Source organism: Myxine glutinosa, chromosome 13 (genome assembly GCF_964187855.1).
Source record: "Myxine glutinosa chromosome 13, kmMyxGlut1.1, whole genome shotgun sequence".
Lineage (NCBI taxonomy): Eukaryota > Metazoa > Chordata > Myxini > Myxiniformes > Myxinidae > Myxine > Myxine glutinosa.
The window spans coordinates 58,735,786-58,758,586 of record NC_136273.1 but is presented as its reverse complement, the minus strand read 5'-3'; the positions used below and the strand labels follow the sequence as shown (position 1 = coordinate 58,758,586).

General features: G+C 41.7%; 1 protein-coding gene across 4 annotated transcripts in view; it reads left to right on the top strand.

The window, feature by feature from the left end:
• LOC137415939 (traf2 and NCK-interacting protein kinase-like) overlaps positions 1-22,801 on the top strand; it is a 353,089-nt gene that overhangs the window by 103,341 nt on the left and 226,947 nt on the right. For all 4 annotated transcript variants that reach the window (XR_013621224.1, XM_078767554.1, XM_078767553.1 and 1 more), the window contains exons 4-5: positions 16,839-16,964; positions 17,138-17,248. Coding sequence is in view for 3 of the 4 variants with exons in the window: in XM_078767554.1 (XP_078623680.1) it covers positions 16,839-16,964; positions 17,138-17,248 (237 nt within the window). In the remaining variant the exon portion in view is untranslated. The remainder of the gene's footprint in view (positions 1-16,838; positions 16,965-17,137; positions 17,249-22,801) is intronic.

Genomic DNA, 22,801 nt, shown 5'->3' with positions numbered 1-22,801 from the left:
AGACTGTCTGCTCTCGTCCAGTCATTTACTCTTTCATTAGAGCTGTCGAACAATCCTCTTATATCCATCTATTTTTCCTCTATGTTCAGCAATTTTTCATCCTCATTACACTTGCACTCACTCAAGTAAACCATCATGCCTCTCGATGATCTATCTACATTCGGTGGTATTAATTGTTGATTTGAATTTGGTTGTCCTTGTCCAACAACAACAACATGCATTTTAAGGCCATTTTCCCTGCTAGAGCGGGGGTTAGCCTTGCGGTCCCCATGACAATCTTCTCCATCTTGCCCTATTTTCTGCATCTCTCCTTGTTAACTTGATGTCCTTGTCCATTTGGTTTAAAAGCGTTGACTCGTTCACCTCCATCTTCAGCGTTCACTCTTCTTTCAAGCCCATGTATCAGTCCTATAGAAATGGAGGCACAACATTGTACGCTACGCAAGCCCTAAACGCAGCTACCGAGATTTCAAACTTGTTTAGTCACTTTCGTAACATTGCAGTAAGTCACTCTAAGTGTCACGGGATGTTATGGTCAGTGAAGTTATACTTGCTATTTCCACACTCCTTCTTGAGCCAATCCTTAATAGTAAGGGCATTTTATGAGATATTTCACAAATCTGTTAACTAAATTGTTACCAAAAAATTTCTTCACCAATATGTTTGTAAAGGTGTGTAATAACATGTGTTAAAATGTTGAAGTTCAACTCCCGTGGGAAACCCAGAAAAAAAGCTGTTGAATTCGGGTACCGAAAAATTATTTTCGAGAATTTTTATTTTTTTAAATCGGCCCTTAAGTAACTTATGAGGGGTCAAATAAGGGTTTTTCATGATTCTGAGTTGATTGTTAACATTTATATTTTCACTTTTACATTTACACACAAAGTAGCTTTTATTTCACATACATATATAACACTCAAGAGTTATTTCTCATTCACAATGTCAGAAGTTTCAACAGTCATTGTCTATGTCTTCTTCAGACTCAACAACATCATGACTGCAGTTTCTGCATGTAATGCCATTACAGACTCCACAGGCCGAGATGCACGTGACCCCAACCTTGGAATGACGGGTAGATTTGCCTGCTTTATTATATTCACAGCCTTCAGCCAAATCGGAAGATCAAAGGTCACTATAGCGACCCCAGCTCGCCGTATGCACTCTTTCAGAGTGGTGAAGATGGTGTTGAGGTCATTAGGGTCTCCTTCAATAACTGGGAGGAACTCGATCTGTGTGCTCTGCTTTGCATCATTAGCATGGATTCTCTTCATCCAGCCATTCAAGTTGGAGTGTGGGAACTCAGGATCGTTGGCTTTGATCACCCACCCCGCTGCCCAGAGTGTGTCACCTGGAGTGAGGAGTGGCTGATCATGAGCCAGGGAGGAGGAAAGCTCAGCGAGGGGGAGAAACATGATCGCGTTCGTTCCTATCTGTTTCCTGTTCGTAAATGGAATAATCTTTACTTCAGTTCCTCTCAGGATCTTAGCTTTGTCGAGTGCCTTCAACTTCACCCGGGGGAAAGCTGCTGTTGTCTGTGGATCTGGAAAAGGTGGTGCCAGAGAGGTGACTTCGATCCAACCCATTGAGTGAAAGGGAGTGTTTCCGTGAATAGAGACAATGTTTAAATCTATATTGTCTCCAACAAACTGAGTGACTGCATTGTTTGTTTCCCCAACCTCCATAAAGACCACCTGATCATTACTTGACAATTCACTTTCACTGGCTGGCACTTTGGCTGTCATCACTGATTGATCCTCAAGCGCAGCATCAACCGCAACCTCATCATTGATCTGTTCATCGGTTTCCTCCACAATGGTGTCAAGAGTGCCAGAAGTATCTGGAACATCATCTCCACTCCTACTATTAAGGAAGCAGTATTTGTAGTTTTGTGTCTCCGTGTAAGACTCAGTGTATCCCAGCCGGTGGAACTTGTTGAGCATCCATTTTGACCCAAATCTATGATCAAGTTGTATGGCAAGCCCCATTTGGTGTGGCAATACTCCAGACCGAGGTCGACAGGCCTTAATAAAATTCTGCCCCCAAACGGCAACTCTTTCGTCTGTCTTGACAATCGGTCTCAAGAACATCTGAAGGCTTGCAGGAACAAGTGTCAGCTGACTATCGATGTCAGTCATACTGTGTGTGGTGGGGTATGACTTTGGACCTAAATCAATCAAGGCAATATCATCGGATATGAACTTGAGTGCCGTCTTTATGATCTGAGTCTTCTCATCTCCATGGTCAAGATTAGCATGATGCGCTCGCAGAATATTGTCGGTGCCATCTTTGAGACAGAGTACATCTGCCCTTCTTTCCTGTGTTGTGAAATACAAGGTGTCTTCGTATTTCTCTAGAAGTTTTATCTTTAGCCAATGCTTTGAATAAGAAAGGCTCTTCTCTGGTGACTGATCAAACTCCTGCAGCTTTTCATGGACTTGGTCCATGTTCATTACCCCATGCTCTAATTCTGAGTCTAACCATTCGCAGAATTCAATAAAAACTGCCTATCGCTCCTCATCAATACTCCTCTGTCCTCTCTTCCTTTTTCCTTCCTCATCAGTCTTGGACAAACTGTCACCTCTCGCAAACATAAGTTTGCATCGCAAATGGTACAGTGTTTCTTCTGCTACCAAGTCGTTGATCCCTTCCAGGCGTCCAGTGACTTCAGTGCCCCAGTCATCCCCGCGACTCCGTGCTGTCTTCAGCAAGCTTGCCTTCAGTGTATCTGCAGTCAAATTATCTGGCACTCTGTATTTCTTTCTAGCTTGTGCTGGATTATTTTTGTAGAGCTGGGCTGGTTGGTTGCAAAGAATGCATACATCCTTATACAGGAGGTCAACTGACTGTGATCTTCTAGAACTGCAGCCAGTTGATGAACTGAACTCACAAGTAGTGCGTCTTCTCTTCAACTTTGATGACTCTTTCTCTGCCTTTGATGCTTGAGCTGACTTCTTGGTGGTTGCAACAAAGTTGTTGTACAGATCATTTTTACACTTCTGGTGGTACCTCAGTTTTCCTTCCTTTTGAGCCTCCTTCATACGTTCCACAACAGTAACATTTTCGACAGTTTCTGCTTGTTTCAATAAAGTTGAGTATCCCTTTGGAGTTGCCTGTATGAGCCTTTCAGCTGGTGTATCCGAGCGTGCACAGATGAAGCAATTGAGCACAGGTGGAGTAACGTCTTCATCCATATTGCTAGACTCCATGTCCTGCAAAGTAGAAAATGAGATATATTTAGAAATTATTTTTCCACAAAGGAGTGTCTGTGGTGAAATATAAATGTTAACAATCAACTCAGAATCATGAAAAACCCTTATTTGACCCCTCATAAGTTACTTAAGGGCCGATTAAAAAAAATAAAAATTCTCGAAAATAATTTTTCGGTACCCGAATTCAACAGCTTTTTTTCTGGGTTTCCCACGGGAGTTGAACTTCAACATTTTAACACATGTTATTACACACCTTTACAAACATATTGGTGAAGAAATTTTTTGGTAACAATTTAGTTAACAGATTTTCATATGTTTCCCTTACTATAAACCAGACAATTCGCTTACGTTCTGTCGGTTATGTGTGTTATGTTTAGCAGAAGTGTGGATGTAAATTCTGGTTTGATTAAAATCCCTTTGGAATATTGATGGCTTAGAAGGATAGAATGGACGAAAAAGTAGAAATGCTGAATTATCTCTGGGCGTCTTTTCATCTGACAAGGTGTTAAAACCTCTGTGGGGTCTGTTAGCATATCTCACAGTTGGTTAACAAATTGTATTGTACACAATAGTGGTGGCATTGCTTGGAGTCTGGGTGGTAAAATGTCCACAGGGAGTATTGGCTTTGTTTTTTCATTCAACAAGAGATTGATTGCATTTTGCTGAGGAGGAATGAAATATGACTAAGTGTGACAGCAATAGGGCATGCTGACCATGTGATTATTCACTAAATTTGATTGCTCTTTGCTCAAATCATGCAGGGATTTATTTCTATTATTATTGGTGGGTTAAAAAAAAATCCTCACTCAAGTTGAACAAGAATATTCAATCAGAATTATTTATTAGTCCTATAAAAAAAAAATCGGAGTTGGTCTTGTTTGTCTTGTCTTGAAAAGGTATACTTGGGTTTTGGGTGAGGCTAACAACGAAAAGGTAAAATGTGTCATCACAACCAACACCCACTTCAAACGAAGCCATTTCCTTAATTTGTTCCGCTCGTATCTCATCCGTGGATTTCTTAAGGCCTTTGTTGAAACCAATATTTCATCGGCCATTACAAATATTTGATTGGTTGATTTAAAAGCATGGCCTCTAACTCAACCAATCAAATGATTAATCACCACACAGGTTGACTGATCAGGTAAATCCTCAATGCGATATCATGTGGAGAAAACCATTATACCTTAGAATTGGAATATTATTTGGAGAAAAGGCTTTTTGTTGTGGCACAGTGCTAATTCAACAAGTTCAAGGAAAATGTTGATGCGAGATAAGGTTATTCGACACATCATTCCTTGGGTTCGTTCTCAATCACGCACAATGGAGAGGAATGCCCTGGTGGCCCAAAAGTTCGTTTATCGACATTAATTGTAACTGGTTGATTGAAAACAGTATTTTAATTGGCTTTATTCAAGCACTTTTTTCGATTTATTTTAACATTGTAATTTTGCTGTAAATAAACAGGTTTGCCAAGTTATATCTTAATGTTACCTGATGTGCAATTATTTTCAAAAAAAACAATTGGTAATCCCAATGACGTGTGTGTGTGTGTGTGTGTGTGTGTGTGTGTGTGTGTGTGTGTGTGTGTGTGTGTGTGTGTGTGTGTGTGTGTGTGTGTGTGTGTGTGTGTGTGTGTGTGTGTGTGTGTGTGTGTGTGTATAAATGTATGTATACATATATATACAGGGTGCTTCAAAAAAATGTTAGCACTTATATGGGACTGTTGTTTTTAATGGCAAAGAACGGATAATACACTGTAACATGATAACAAGTATACGTTAATAGCTTCAAAAAGTCAAAGAATCTCCACTTGTTCGCCATCATTGTCAACACATGCCTGGAATATTCTCCAGGTGGTCTCCAGAGCCTGGAGGAACATTTCTTGTGGTATTGTTGCAATCACATTTTCAATTTTCTGTCGGAGGTCTCGAACATCACGTGGCTTGGTAGCATAAACACGTTCCTTTACCATACCCCACAGCCAGAAATCACAAGGCGTGAGATCTGGCGAACGTGTGCTGGTCATTTCACAGGCCCTCCTGTGCCAATCCATCTCCGCTCAAATTTTCTGTTAAGATGAGCATGAACATTCGAAGCAAAGTGGGGTTGAGCACCATCCAACTGAAAGTATCCAGTAGATTTGTAGTGGCAGGTTGTCCTCTGCGTAATTCTCAATCATGTGCAAGAAGTCAACACCATTTATTGTGGTGTTTTAAAAAAGATATGGCCCTACCACTCCTGTTCCAGTGACTGCACACCAGACATTCACCTTGGGACTGTCTCGTTCATGCTCACGCATAACACGAGGATTCTCAGTATCCCAGAAAACACCGTTGAGTTTGTTCACACGTTCGCTTATGTGAAAGGTTGCCTTGTCGCTGAATGCCACTAGCCTGTGAATGTCAGTTTCCAAATTCTTCATCTCTAAGAAAACTTTGCAAGCCTCAACACAAGTGGCTTTATCTGCAGGAGATAAGGCTTACACAATCTGCAAATGATATGGCCGCATTCCCAGGTCCTTGTTCACGATTTCCCACACCGTTGCCCAGGGAAGACCCCCATTCTACGCTGAATCGTCTGGTTGATTTCCCTGAACTACGCAAGAAAGCTTCTTGTGTAACAGCTATGTTTACAAGGGATCGGCCTGTTCGTGGTCAACCACTGTTCCCTTTGTAATTATCAGCAACTGAGCTGGTTTTGACGAATTTGTTGTAAACGCAATAAATGGTCAATCTTGAGGGTGGATCGTAGTTGAAATGCTCTCTGTATTTGTTGCGAACCACCGTGGGTGACTGAAAGACGTCCATCCATGTAGCAACCTTTCTTCTTTGCTCCAAAGACAATCATGTTGCCATTTCAGTCAACTGCAAAGGAAAGAAAAAAAATTGGAAAAAAACGTTAACTTTTGTTTAAGCACCCTGTATGTGTATTATATATATATATATATATATATGTATTTATATATGTATTTATATAGTAATAGTCACAGGAATTCAATTATGGTTACGCCACCAGTGCAAGTATGGGACAAAAATATCTCCATGTCCACCAGGTTAATTTGGCATGAATTGGGGTTCCAGAACACACGACCGTGGCGAATCTGCCGACAAGATTGGCCGAGGCCATCAAACAGGTTAATATGCCAATTATTTAAGTGCCATGGATCCCTTTCCTGATGAGCACCCAATGAATGTTTTATCAAAACGGGTATTTAATACGGGGGAGAAAAGAGGTTAGAATAAGAACATGACTGCACAGCGGTGATCACAGTGGGTAAGAAATGAAACAATTACACACAACATGGTCTTGGACCCACTTTGGCTTTAATCGTCCTTGTCCAAAATTAAATCATCCTTTTCTAAACACCATAGTGCTTTCATTTGGGGAAACATGATGCTCGCGCAATCTGTGTAGGGCACACATTTGGGTGTGCACGGACTGGTGTGGGGGTGGCCATCACCATGGATTGCTTACTTCCCCAGCCATGTTAGCAGCGCACCAGCTCTCCAATGAACCATGACTCATGCCATGAACCCGAACCATGTGCTTTGTTGGGTAGTCTGACTGGTTATTGTTTTTTCACTCCCTGGAAGTGGTGCACAATAACCACAGGCCTACACCAATATGGCTAGTTGTTAGGCAAAAGGACCACTGAGCCCCACGAAAGGAAAGGCTCAATGAGCACCACAGGACTACAAAGGTCCAGGCAGGAACCAACAATAACAACCACACACAGTGTGCACTCCCTTTATAACATCCCACGGCAGCCACCGGTTCATCCGTGGAGCACGCCCATTGACTGACGCAGCCTGACAGATGTCCATATATGGGCATGTTCATCAGCCCTTTTCCAGCCCATTTGATGGTCCCACAGTGACAGATGGAGACCTTTGTCCTACTTTGCCATGAGTTTGTGGGCTGTGTTGATTGGCTGCCTGGAATGGAAAATTACACACAGAGACAGATGTATGACGGGCAAGGTTTAAGATTGAAATTAAGGGGAAAGGCAGGGCATAGGCACAAACATTGGGGTGGGGGGGACGAGAGCTTTCTAAACACATGCCTGACATGCTTTATCATATACAGGGATTACACCACACTTATTCTAACATGTACTATGAAATAACTATTCTAATCTGTCCTTCATTTTATGTATACATTGTAACTGATCTTGTCTAGGACCTCAATGGAGATTTTAATCTAAAGTATCAACATTATTCATGCCTGTTCTCTCGTCATTTAAAAAGTGAATGCTGAGCTTTGCCTGCGTGCACAGCTTTTCAAGCCTAGCGTGGGAAGCGGCCGTCATAAACAGGAAACGGACAAATGCTCGGACAGACACCACCATTCACATTATATAGAAGATGTCATTTGATTCTAGGCTATCACTTGTAAGAATGGCTTTTGAATGGAGGATTATTTAATATGTGGATTCCTGGAAGTTAATTAATTATAAAGCCAAATGAAAGAAATGCAAAATTAGGCCGAAGCACAAGGCCCGTTTGTTGCTCTAGCATCACGGTTGGTTAATGGTCCCTCTGTTTTCTAACCACCTCTCCTCCGGCCTTGCTCCCTCGACAATTATTTCAACCCTCTGATCCTCCCTATCTCCTCCAGGATGCACATGTTCTCCCAGTAACTTCTGCCTGGTTGATCTCCCAAAATCCAGGATTACTGCAAACCTCAACTCCTATGTTCCTCTTTCTCCTTCCTATGGTACTTCCTTCTGTAGGAGGTTCAACCCCAATATTCCCTCCAGGACTTAAATCAGGCTGTGCACCACCATCTCTTCTCATTCCCCATCCCTACCCGCAATTGTTTCTACCCCCATTAACCATTCCTCACCCAGCTGTCTTCCATGCGGGTTACTGTATTTCCTCCCAATCCTCTATCTCCCCTCACTTCCGGTTCATTCATTCCCCTCCTTATTGCTTTCGCCTGTGGTCCCACTGTCATTTTGTAGCCATTTTATCCTCCATCTCATTGCTCTTCCATTTGCTTCGGTGGGTTTGTTCCATGTGGGTGGGTCTCTTTCTTAAGGGACATCATTCACGATGGCTTGAGTACAAATACGTCCCGTTGAGATGTTAGTAAAGTCAGTTGTTGTTTACCACTTGCTATATTGTTGCTTCATTCCCATTATAAAAGAGTGTGTGACGTTAACCTATGTTATTTTCATGATTTTCATTGTGGCCTCCTTGTGTATGTCTGAACTGTGCCAGTCGGGCATAGCCACAGCAATATGTAATATACTGTCCGACAATACAATTGCCAAATGTGGTGATAAAATGGTTTGCTTTCTGCTGAAGATACAGAAGCAATAAATTCCTATCACACTTCCTGAATTCCCTGGGCGGCCACTACTTTCTGTTCCTAACGTGGGTGGACAAGACATGGAACATCTCATCTAATGGGCTCAAAGGAATGCTCGACAAAGTAATTCAGATTTCCTTAATACTCGCGCGCACAGCATTCTTTGTCGATGTCGTTTCCTGGTTTATCCGACAGACCCATACCGTACATCAGAGGAGAACCATGAACGCTTGCCTGCCCGACAAAGCCTGGAACAAATACACTTGACCTACCGGGCAGTCCTATAATCCTGGCAGAGCCCTCCTGAGTCGATGGAAATATAAATAGTCAATGCATCAAAGATTTTAAATCGAGTTCGAAAGGATTCATTTTGCTATACATGCTGAAATGAGCTTGCTCTATTTGCTCATTGATGCCGGCTGACATTTGTCATTTTGTCTTGAATTGATGCTTGTGGTGCTGCGAAAACGATTTTGTAATGTGTTTGTTGAATGTACACTCCAACAAATGTGCTTATCACTGGGGGATTTCAATCTGAAGCTGTTTTGTTTATCAATACAATAGGCTCTGCTCATCAAGGTAACTATAGGCCCTTGGATTGCCTTCGCGTTGCTTTGCTTGTCAGTTTAATTAGGATGCTCTGTGAGCATTGTAACTTTTTAAACACTCCTACTACCACACCTGCTGCCATGTAATTGGCGAACACATGAAAAAATAAATAATGCAACGCATGATGAGTATAAATGGATAGGACCTGCTCATTATGTAAAAAGAGTGGTAAAGAAGGACAGGGCCACCCGCTATTGGATGGGTCACGGCGGAGTGCCATGCAGTGCGGCTCCAGAGACTGGGTCAGCCAAAAGGTGTAGGGTATGCCAGAAGATGTGGAACTGGACTGCAATAGAGCTCAGTTTGATGCACACACACTGCCATGGGACCCAGGAGCCGTGGGCGAGGAGAGCGTACATCAGCCTGTCAAATGGGAAGAGAAATGGAACACTCAAGGGAAAGAGTGAGGGGGTTGTACTCGGCAACCATGTAGCTAAGCATACACATTCACAAAATGGTGGCTGTCTCTGCTTGTACGCCAAAGATTTGCATAGATCCACACAATTATCCTTTAAATTCCCTGCTGATTTGACATGGCATTCTGCAGTATATTGCTAAAGAATGGAGGGGGTGGTTGAAATCCGGAGGGGGGGGGGGGAGGAGGGGGTTGGGGCGATAAACACTCGGCTCCTTAATGAATAGAGGCACAGAAAGGAATGAATGGTGTACTACTGATTGTATATTTGAAGAATACGAGGCAAGGAAGAATAGAGCACCAATTTGGGACAAGAATATACGGCATATAGCATAGGCCAAACTAATAGTTTTGTTGTTTAAATCCATGTCCAAGTTCTTTCTTCAAACTTTTTATTGAAGGGTGACTCACCTGTCATGGCGATAACATGAAAGTCAGATTTTAAGTACCTTGACCTGATATATGTTCTACATGGACATTTTATTTTTACAATTTCCATCACAGTAGTGTTTTTTTCCTGTAAATCCATACTCTATATAAAGCTTCATTCATCACTTATTCATTCTTTTCACACAGAAATCTCACTGTGGTTGTCGCACTAATCCAATAGTTGAAGAACCTTATCTTCCCCCATCCAAAACCTTGATCTTTTCTACCCCCGCTAATTTCACCCCAAATCCACTTTTTTGAAATACCAACTTCTAGTAACCCTAAATTAGCCATATATTAGCCAATCTTTGAAAAAATTTAAAAGAAGCTAATTTCAACTGATTTTGGTGGGTATGGGTATGGACAACTTCCAAAAAAAAGTAAGGAGGGATAGGGGTTGGGGAAACCTTTTTATTAGAGGTCAAAGGTCATTGACCTCTGCCTAAATCATATAAAATTGTATTTCAGCAACAAAATATGGTATATAGATGATCTTGGTGTCAAAATGCACAGGATTACGAAAGAAGATGACATAAGATAATTATTGACCCTTGGGACCAAATCCTGACCTCTGAAAATGAGGTCAAAGGTCAAAAAAGCTGTTTTATCACTAAAATGTCATATTTATAACAGGAAAATTACCATATTATATAAAAATGAGCAAAAAAAAAACCGAAGAGGTTAATTTCAACTTACGTGGTGGATATGAGGGTTATTATTTATTCCAAGAGCAGAGGGGGAGGGGGAAATTACCTTTCTTGGGATCAAATGTCATTGACCCTAGACTAAAACACTATATATTGCATGAACTAGGACGTGCCCGTACGTGGGTGCCCGTTCGGAAAAACATTCCAAACCGCGTGGCAGTAACGACCACAGAACCCCCCCCCCTCTATTTACATGAAATGGTTTGGTCCATTCGCAAAGCCAAAGCGAAAGACCACAGAACCCCCCCCCCCCCCCCTCTATTTACATGAAATGGTTCGGTCCATTCGCAAAGCCAAAGCGAACGGCGAACGGCTAAATCGCCATAGCTCGGTAACTACTTCTCCGATTAATATGAAACCTTGAAAAGGCACATCCTCGGGTCCCCAGCAATATACCTGGCAAGTTTCAAGTATATCGGACCTGTGGTTGTCGAGAAACAGCGGTCACAGACACACAGACACACAGACATACACACAGACATACATACAGAGATTACTGGAATTATAGATAGATGAAGTCTTTGTTTTGTCTTTGTTTCAGGAGTGATTACTGAGAAAACCTAGCTAGCCTACATGTACCTTGACTACCCCAGTGCAGTGAGATGTCCCAAAAGTTCCCTGAGGCCTTTGGAACAATACTGTAAAATAACAAAATTACCAGGATGGATATATGTGAAATATGTAGTGAGGACTTTTCAGAAGCAGGAAAGCTACAGAGCTGGAAGAGCTTCAGCGATTGGAATCACACAACACGCTACAGCGATGAGCAATTTTCTGGACAATTTTCTGACCAGACAATCAAAGAGACACTCATGCGGAAAGCCAAGTCAAATGGAGGCTTAACAAGAGGAAGAATGCACAACGAGAGCTCTGTGAAAGTATGGGCTGGTACGTTTTCACATCTCAAGCTTCTGGGGGACCTGATGGAAGAAATGATTGGTGGAAAGCGGAGTAAGAGGACCCACACAGACCTTGGGGCAAAGCGTCTAGAGAAAGACAGCCAGCACGTCAAGTTGATTTCTGCATGGTTTTCAACTCATAACCCCTTCATAGAGGTTAGTATAGATCTGTTTCATTTACTGATAGTAGCACAGAAATCATTCCACATTTCAGTAACTATTTGTGGAACATTTACTTATCATCTTAGCTATGTAAAATAATATTTCATTTTTCATTTCAGGTAAAAGACCCCAACACCATTACTTCGCTGTCTAGTGGAGTAATAACTACCGACAAGTCAATTGTCAACTGTGATGATGCAGTGAGGATAGGCCATGAAATGCAAAAGGATCTTGATAATGAGTCACCGGTTAAGAGCATGAAGACAGCAAAGAAATGCAAAAATCTGGCTGAACTTCAGAAGAAAGTAAAGGTAGGCGACAAGAGGATCTACATCGAAAAGACCCTTCTTTTCAATAGACTGATTTTCATGGCAGAGAGAGATGAAGGGATCGAACACATGTTCAAATTTGAGCTGACCCCGGTCCCAACATCTCTCTTCACAATGGATCGCAGGATGAGAAAACCCAAAAAGCATGAATTTGGCAAGATGCTCAAGGAAACAGCTACAATACTTGACGTGGACATAAACAGCAAGATGCATGTTGTTGATGGAGGGTGGCTACTTCATCAGGTAAAGTGGTCCAGCGGTGCAACCATCAAGACTATAGTTGATACATATGTCAGATATGTTGACAACAAATTCAAGGATGCTACTGTAGTGTTTGATGGCTACGGGGAGGAATCATCAACGAAAGACCATGAACATATGCGGCGGATGGCTGGGAAGAAGGTTTCTCCGGACATGAGGGTCACACCGGAATTGACTATATCATGTGACAGAGAGGTTTTCCTGGCAAATGAGAAGAACAAAGGAGCCTTAATCATGATGATATCTGCAGAGATGGCAAGCCACAATTTCACTGTACGCCAAGCAAAAGATGATGGTGACACGCTGATTGTTAGGTCTGCAATGGACTTGGTCGCAAGTGTTAAATCCCCAGTTGTTGTTGTCGCCCAGGACACTGATATTTTGATATTGCTCTGCTATCATAGGCCTATCCACTGTACTAATTTCTATTTACAAGCAGATTTTGGTGGTCTTTACGACATCTCTAGCATACACATCGGAGACAAAGAAGAGTTCCTCTTCAAGTATGGCTGGTCTGGAAACGACACTGTTTCATGCATTCATGGACATACCAAATGTGCTCTCTACAAATGCAGATTTCCTGCCAGTGTCATTACTGCATTCACAAGTCCCACTTCAACCGACTCCATAATTCGAACAGCTGGATTAAAAGCCATGCAGATCACATATGGCTGTGGGGATACTCCCCTAGAAAAGTCTCGCTACATGAAGTTCAAGAAGCAAGCAGCCAAGGGCAAAATCGATCCTGACCGCCTACCACCAACGGAAGATGCAACAGCTCAACATTCCCTTCGTGTCCATCTTCAAGTTGTGGTACGGAAGCATCTTGACACCTCTATTCTTGATCCCAAAGGAAGAGGATGGGAGTTAGATTCCAACAGAAAACTCAGACCAAAAATGCTATCTGTTGGTATCGTGCCAGACAACCTTCTGAAAGTAATTTGTTGCAACTGCAAGGAAGGGGAGAGGCAATGTCAAACAATGAGATGTAGCTGCATGAAAGCTCGCATGTCGTGTGTATCTGCATGTGGAGTGTGCTGTGGGCATTGCAACAATGGAACAGATAGCATAGATGCAGAAGCAGAAATTGGTAGCGATGAAGAGGAAACAGACTGAGTATTATTAATTTGTTGTTGCCGATAGATACTGTAAGTTCTAAGTTGTGAGTAGTATTCTGCAAATTGTTGATTATAAATTCACATATACTTTACATACACAAACTATTTGACACTAATGAACTTTACCCCCCCCCCCCCCCTGCTTATTTTGACCATTAACCTCGTATTTTGGTGGTGAAGAATCCATTTCATATTTAGTTTGTATCTTGGTATAATTCTGTTACTGTTACCAATATGATATTTGATATGATATTTTGGTGATAATACGTCTATTTTTGACCTTTGACCTCATTTTCGGAGGTCAGTAATTGGTTCCATGGGTCAGTCATTATTCTATGTCATCTTCTTTCGTAATCCTGTGCATTTTGACACCAAGATCATCTATATACCATATTTTGTTGCTGAAATACAATTTTATATGATTTAGGCAGAGGTCAATGACCTTTGACCTCTAATAAAAAGGTTTCCCCAACCCCTATCCCTCCTTACTTTTTTTTGGTAGTTGTCCATACCCATACCTACCCAAATCAGTTGAAATTAGCTTCTTTTAATTTTTTTCACAGATGAACCTTAAGTTAGGGATACTATTCTGTCCTGGAAGTCCTTGTGTTTTCTACTTCTCCCACCCCCTCCCCTCCTTCCCACGCCTCCTCCCCTCAAGCCTTCTCCCTCCCACACATCTCCCGATGTCCCTGTTCTCAAATGTTGTGTTTGTGTGCTTCCCCTGCTCTCCCCATCTTGTCTACCGCTCCCTCTTTTAATATATTTTGTTTGTTTGATTTTTTTTTTTGTGATAAATGTTAGCTCTTTCAAGAGCCTCGATTCTGTATACAAAAAAAACCCCCCCAAAAAAACCCTGCAGATGTAAAAGTATCATATAATTAAGGTTGATAATCTGAGATAATAACAATTATTATTATATTTTCCTGCATTTGCATACAAATTCCTTGTTGAGACCGAACGTGTATGCCAATGCATGTCGAAGGTTTTAGAAGGAAAGTGAGAGATAATTTTGCTCCTGAATCTGCATATCAAGCTACTGGTTCAGAAAATGTCACATTGAGCGGAGGTGGTAAAGTTACTTCGTCACTTGGTTGGATAATTAATCAAATAGGCAGTAATTGTTGTTAAGAGTTGAAATTAGGTTCAGGAAATCTCAGAAATCGCCATGTCGCTCCCTCCCAACTCATCTTTATCCACAGTACTGATGTGGAAATGCAGATATTGATATTGGGACAAAGTGGAAATGTAAAGAAAAAGAAGCAAAACACTTAAAGGAAAGTTTCACTACAATGCCCGTAATATAGTTTCACTAGCAGAAGTACCCGGCATTGCCGGGCAGGGGATGGGAGGGGGAAGGGGAGGGGAGGGGAACGGGGGGAGAGCGAGCCCCTTGGTAAAGAGAGCGATTTTTTTTTTCATAGCGTCATAGCGTCATAGCGTTCATAGCGTTTCATAGCGTCATAGCGATTTTTTTTTTCATAGCGTCATAGCGTTCATAGTGTCATAGCGTTCATAGCGTTTCATAGCGTCATAGCGATTTTTTTTTTCATAGCGTCATAGCGTTCATAGTGTCATAGCGTCATCGCGTTCATAGTGTCATAGCGTCCATAGCGTTTCATAGCGTCATAGCGATTTTTTTTTTCATAGCGTCATAGCGTTCATAGTGTCATAGCGTTCATATCGTTCATAGTGTCATAGCGTCTATAGCGTTTCATAGCGTCATAGTGTCATAGCGTCCATAGCGTTTCATAGCGTCATAGCGATTTTTTTTTTCATAGCGTCATAGCGTTCATAGTGTCATAGCGTTCATATCGTTCATAGTGTCATAGCGTCTATAGCGTTTCATAGCGTTCATAGTGTCATAGCGTTCATATCGTTCATAGCGTCATAGCGTTCATAGCGTTTCATAGCGTCATAGCGATTTTTTTTTTCATAGCGTCATAGCGTTCATAGTGTCATAGCGTTCATATCGTTCATAGTGTCATAGCGTCCATAGCGTTTCATAGCGTCATAGCGTTCATAGTGTCATAGCGTTTCATAGCGTCATAGCGATTTTTTTTTTCATAGCGTCATAGCGTTCATAGTGTCATAGCGTTCATATCGTTCATAGCGTCATAGCGTCCATAGCGTTTCATAGCGTCATAGCGATTTTTTTTTTCATAGCGTCATAGCGTTCATAGTGTCATAGCGTTCATATCGTTCATAGTGTCATAGCGTCCATAGCGTTTCATAGCGTCATAGCGTTCATAGTGTCATAGCGTTTCATAGCGTCATAGCGATTTTTTTTTTCATAGCGTCATAGCGTTCATAGTGTCATAGCGTTCATATCGTTCATAGTGTCATAGCGTCCATAGCGTTTCATAGCGTCATAGCGTTCATAGTGTCATAGCGTTTCATAGCGTCATAGCGATTTTTTTTTTCATAGCGTCATAGCGTTCATAGTGTCATAGCGTTCATATCGTTCATAGTGTCATAGCGTCCATAGCGTTTCATAGCGTCATAGCGATTTTTTTTTTCATAGCGTCATAGCGTTCATAGTGTCATAGCGTTCATATCGTTCATAGTGTCATAGCGTCCATAGCGTTTCATAGCGTCATAGCGTTCATAGTGTCATAGCGTTTCATAGCGTCATAGCGATTTTTTTTTTCATAGCGTCATAGCGTTCATAGTGTCATAGCGTTCATATCGTTCATAGCGTCATAGCGTTCATAGCGTTTCATAGCGTCATAGCGATTTTTTTTTCCATAGCGTCATATCGTTCATAGCGGTCATAGCTTCATAGCGTCATAGCGTCATATCGTTCATAGCGTCATCGCGTTCATAGCGTTTCATAGCGTCATAGCGAGACAAACAGATTCATATACTTCCAGATTTCTCCAATGATTGATGGTTTTAATATTTAAATACTTTATTGTATTGCATTATCATTATACATGAGGTGGCAGGATAGCATAGAGGTAGACACACTCGCCTCTGAGCTGTCTTACCTGAGTTCCAACCATGACCCAGCTATAAACCGCCATCCTGGTATTTCACATGCAGGGCGAAGCATTGTTTGTGCCATCCCTCAGATGGATGTTGACCTGGGTGTCCCATCTGCGAATTGGTGGCCGTTAAACACCTCAGGTGTCTTTCGCGAAGAGTAGTTGACCTATCGTCGGCACCCTGAACAGATTACAGGTATTTGCCTCCGAATAACTCCTGGGAAAGCAACGGCAAACCACCCAGCATAACCCTGGTCCAGGAACTGCTTCTGTGGCATCGATGATACTCTGTCAAGAGTGTGGTCATTTGTTGATTGATTTCATGATGCAGGAGCTAATTCCTATTTCCTATAAATTGTTTGTTCACTCGATGCACACGTGTGTGTTTGTTCCCTCGCAGGAGGAGCTGACAGAATTAAAGTTGGAAATCAGCATGCTGCAGAAGTACTCAAACCACCCGAACATCGCAACATTTTATGGGGCCTTCGTGAAAAAGGGCCCAAACAACCAGGAGGATCTTTTATGGGTGAATATATCAGATGTGACCTTTTCATGGCACGGACATGACAACACTGGTAACGCTGCTCTTCCCCTTATCTTCGACTTCCACGACATGCTGCATTCGGTGAATGGTATAAGTGAAGAGGGTTGGCTCAGGCTCCAATCCCGATCTCAGTCCCTGTTGTTCTTGTGTGGCAGTTGGTAATGGAGTACTGCGGTGCTGGCTCAGTCACAGATATGATCAAAAGTAACAAAGGGCACAGCCTCAAGGAGGAGTGGATCGCCTACATCTGCAGGGAGATTCTCAAGGTCTGTGAATACGTATTGCATCGGTTAATGATCTTTAACTTTTTATCTCATGGTATGTTTTGTTTTTGTTTTGTTTTTGGATACATAGTCAATGTTCATGGAAGAGCTAGATCAGTGCAACATAACAAAATAGTCAGGTTCACTATGTCAATAAATTATATTTCGTTCAAAATCATGGTAGATTAGCAAACCTATACATTTTTGGAAAGGTTATAGCATAAGGAAACTAAAAATCAATGTTTACATTTGGAGAGATACCTGTATGGCGGCCATTTTGGATTTTCAAAATGGCCACTGTAAAATACATATTTTGTTCTATTTCTGCCTCTAATTACCCTAAAAACTTTTTAAAATATACTAAACCTATATTTTCAGGGACAAGGAATCCAATGAAAGTATCAAATTAGTGCTATGGGGAATGGTAAGACACGAATCAAAGGTTTTGAATTGCAAAATACTGTCTTTATATTTGCGATAAGTTGCATAATGAAATACATGTTATCATTTTGTACAGGCAGTTAATAACATAAAAATGTGTCACAATAATTCATATCACCAAACATACACAGGCAGTCAGCAAAATCATATATACACACGCAGTCAGTATAACTTCACATCTACACAGGCAGTCAATGACAAAATATACACAGGCAGTCAATGGCATCAAACATACACGATTACAGAATATGCCATTTAGAGTTCGTCATCACTGTCCTGTGTGTCGTATCCGACAATATAGTCCGCATCGTTTTCACAGTCCGTTCCACACAAGCAAAGGTCGGTCAAATTGATTGGCAAATCGAATCGGTCGAATGGTCGATCGAAGCGATTGGTCGAATTGGTCGAATGGAATTGGTCAATTGGTCGAATTGGTCGAATCGAATTGGTCGGAATTGGCAAATGTAAACATTGATTTTCAGATTTTCCATGTAATAACGTTTCCAAAAATGTATAGGTTTGCTCATCTACCATGATTTTGAACGAAAAAACATAGTGAACCTGACTAAAAGGAACAGCAGGAGAAGTGAGAAACTCGAACAGCAGGGTGGAGGGAGAAAATAGGTGGAGACCGACAAACGAGGGATACAGGTAATGATGAGGGTTAGGGGAGAAAGCAAGGGGTGGACAAGATGGATACAGAACCAAAGTTTTTGGAGGGGTGGGGGATTGGTTTCTGGATGTCGAAAAAATTATGGTTTAGGAAGGAGGGGTGATATGAGATGGTGGTGATCAGCTGTTATGAATACCTGGAGGGAAGAATGAGATTTAAGAGAGACTAGAAGTTGGTTCAACAGGCAGGGGAAAAGAGCAACAAATGATTGGAGGTGAGCAATGGTTCTAGATTTTGGAAGTTTCACTAGGAGGGGGTTTCTGGTGGACCATGTGCATCCTGTAGATACATGGGGGGTAGAGCAATGAGAGGGCAGAAGGTGCAAGACCAGAAAGGAGGTGGGAGAAGAAATAGAGCCCATCAACCTCTCGCTGATGGCGAAGTGATAGGCACATAGACTCAGCTTAATTGTGAAATATTCCAATGATTTTGAAGGCCTTGTTTTCCACAGCGTGAAGCTGAGCAAGATGTGTGGCAGAGTAGCCAGCCCAGATGGGAGAGCAGGATTCCATCAAGCTGTAGATTAAAGTCTTGTAGATGGACAGGAGCTCAAGTGTGGCAAGGAAGGACTTTGCATGAAGAATGCCAAGTCGGCGTCGTTCTTTGTAGGCCAACTTTGAAATGTGGCTTGCCCAAGAGAGATCATGGCTAAGAGTGAGACCTAAGAGCTTGAGTGATTGAACTTCTTTGAGAGGGTTAATGAGAAAGTAGATGGAAGTGTTTGCAGTGGGGTCCTTGTGGAGAGAGACAGAGACAGAGACAGAGAAAGAGAAAGAGAAAGAGAAAGAGAGATATATATATATATATATATATATATAGAGAGAGAGAGAGAGAGAGAGAGAGAGAGAGAGAGAGAGAGAGAGAGAGAGAGAGAGAGAGAGAGAGAGAGAGAGAGAGAGAGAGAGAGAGAGAGAGAGAGATATGCAGAGAGACTTTGACTTTTGTATACCTTTATTTAAACAAGGTTAGAAAAAACAGTTCGACCTAACCAACAAACAACAATCATAAAAGGAAGGTAAAAGAGAAAAAAAAAAAAAAAAATAGTACAAGTGCACCTTTAATAATAATAATAATTCATTTATTTTGTATAGTGCTTTTCAAGTAGTCCAAAGGCGCTTGATTAAAATGAAAAGGTGAGATCATTATAGACTACTTTACACAGTAAGTTCTTGTAACACCAATTTTGCTTAAAAAGGTCTAAATTATTTAAGTTTTAGTGAAAATAAAACTCTGCACGTAGCCTGGCCATGGTAAGGGCCTTAAAAACTGTTAAAACATTGTAGCCAGCATCAGGGTTTACAAGAAGTTTAGCTTTCCTTGTTTTATAAATTGCTGACTTCCCTTCAGCTATTAAAAAATTGGTGAGCACAGATACGACAGCATTTATGGGATTTAACGGCAAACAAAAATAAACATACGTCAAGAAAAATAAACATTCATATGGCAGCACAATTGTGATAGCAAAGTAAAAAGTGGGGTCAGCCTTGCACAGTCAACATAAGCGTTGTGTAAATCATCAGAGGCCATACAAAAGGGGCATGAAACAGAATTAAAAACACTAAAACGGTGTAATAAAACATTGGTAGGTAAAATCATATGTACAATTCTCCAAGATATATCACCAGTCCGTTTTACAATCGGCGGGGCATACATGGTGACCCATTGTGGACAAGGGGGAGACCCCGGAGGTAGCATCCCTATCCATCGGGATCCAAACCTATCTTTGCACACGTAAGGATGCCGAATGGTAACACAAAGGTGGTACAGGCACTTTTTTGCAATCGGGAGTGGAGAGGAAGACAGGCACACAGTTTCTGTTAATGCAGCTGATGATAAATGTACCTGAGGAAGGGAGAGAACATGCATTGCGGGGTCATTGTTGCGAGCATCAAAATAGAGCCCCAGTCCTCTAAAGTTGTGCAACACTTCTTGAATAAGCTGAGAGACAGCTCTTACAGAACGCATTCAAACAGCGGTTGCAATATGTCCTGCAGAGTGGCATCGTACGACATGTACACCAGAACTTGTGAAACATTGCACGTAAGCACGTGATCGAGGTGTGTTGGGAAAACGTGCATTGTAAAAGAAGGCCTCGTCGAGGAAGTTGTTGGTGTTGTAATGAGCCATGTCTCGGTGCACCACGAGAGGTTGCCAAGCTTGCAGCAAGTCTTGGTAGAACAGCAATGGGGAGATGTCAACGTGTTGCAGGTCCATGAGAAAAAGTTCCTTTAATGAAATCAAGCATGCCAGCCATTTTCAACAGGTAGTTGGCAGTGAGCTGCCACGGCATGGAAGTGACAAAAAGAAAATGGTGAACAGTGGCGACTTGAAAAGCCATTAGTCGGCTGACAATGTCAATGAGGCCATGGCCACCTTCTGCCAATGGAAGGTAAAGGACTTCAGACTTGAACAAATGCTTGCCGCCCCAGAATAAATCAAGCAGATGTTTCTGGATTGTCAGCAACAGTGCTTCAGGAGGGTGCAAAGCAATCATTTTGTGCCACTAGGAAGCCACTATATTATTAATTACTAAGGCACGACTTCTGTACGACAATGTAGATAATATTCCTCTCCACTTCTCTGGTCTGTTGTCAATTTTATTAACCACATTAACCCAGTCCTTTGCCATGAAAGCTGGAGTGCCAATGTACACACCTAGGTAATGGATGCCTTGCTTCTCCCACTGCAAGCCTCTGGGAAGAGAAGGCAAACCATCAGTGGGGGTATGGCCAATCCATAAAGCTTTACATTTGTTCCAATTTATTGCAGCTGTACATGCCGAAGAAATTTTTTCAAAATTGTTAAGTAGCTTGGTGACATCATCACTGCTACGCACCACAACATACACATCAGCATAGGTGACAATTGGCCTTTCGGTTGGCATCACAGGAAAACCCAGTAAGCCAGCATGAAGGCGAATTAGTAGAGGTTTAATGCAGAGAGAGTATAGAATGCCCGATAAAAGACACCCTTGGCGGACTCCTCTTTCAACCGTTAGTGGTGCACATAAACTGTTATTGAATTTAATGATGCTAAAAACATGATTGTACAGCAATGAGACGTGGGAAATAAAGGCTGCCCAAAAACCAAACTGTTTTAGGGTATGAAAAACATATTCATGGCTAATAGTGTAAAATGCTTTCTCTTGGTCAAGTAAAATCAGGCTAGCATTCTGTTTTTGTGCAGCACAGACGTCCCACAAATCCCGAATTAAAAAATATTATCATGAATAGACCGATTTAAAATACAAAAAGATTGATTGAAGTGTATTAAAAAACTAAGAAGGGGCTTTATGCGGTTTACAAGGATTTTGGAAAGGATTTTGTAATCCGCACAAACCAGAGATAGGCCGCCAATTTTGTAAAGACTGTAAGTCTCCTTTCTTCGGGAAAAGGCACACAAATGCACGGCGACAACTTAGAGGTAAAACATCCTCTTGTAAACTATACTTAAAAACATCTAAAAGTGTCGGACCGAGCAAGTCCCAGAATGCTTTGTAAAATTCCACAGGTACACCATCAAAGCCAGGTGATTTATGATCATTAAGGCTATTCAGAGCTATTAAGAGTTCATTCACTGTAAAATCTTGTTCTAGAGCGCTGCTGTGATTCTTCTAATTGTGGTAGATTTGGGGTAAAATCAAACATTTCTTGATCATTACTTTTCTTTGCGATAAAAACATTCTTAAAAAAGGCTCTGATAAAATACAGTGCATTCAGAAAGTATTCAGATCCTTCACTTTTTCACATTTTGTTATGTTGCAGCCTTATGCTGAAATCGTTTAAATTCATTTTTTTCCCTCATCAATCTACACTCAATACCCCATAATGACAGAGAAAACAGGCTTTTAGAAAGTTTTTCAAATTTATTAAAAAGAAAAAATGAAATATCACATTGACATAAGTATTCATACCCTTTGCTATGACACTTGAAATTTGGCTCAGGTGCCTCCCATTTCTCTTGATCATCTTTGAGATGTTTCTACACCTTGATTGGAGTCCACCTGTGGTAAATTCAATTGATTGGACATGATTTGGAAAGGCACACACCTGTCTATAGAAGGTCTCACAGCTGACAATGCATATCAGAGCAAAAACCAAGCCATGAGGTCAGAGGAACTGCCTGCAGAGCTCAGAGACAGGATTGTGTCGAGGCACAGATCTGGGGAAGCCTACAAGAAAATTTCTGCTGCATTGAAGGTTCCCAAGAGCACAATGGCCTCCATAATTCTTAAATGGAAGAAGTTTGGAACAACCAGGACTCTTCCTGGAGCTGGCCACCCGGCCAAACTGAGCAATCGGGGGAGAAGGGCCTTGGTAAGAGAGGTGACCAAGAACCCGATGGTCACTGTGGCTGAGCTCCAGAGATCCTGTGTGGAGATGGGAGAAACTTCCAGAAGGACAACCATCACTGCAACACTCCACCGATCTGCACTTTATGGC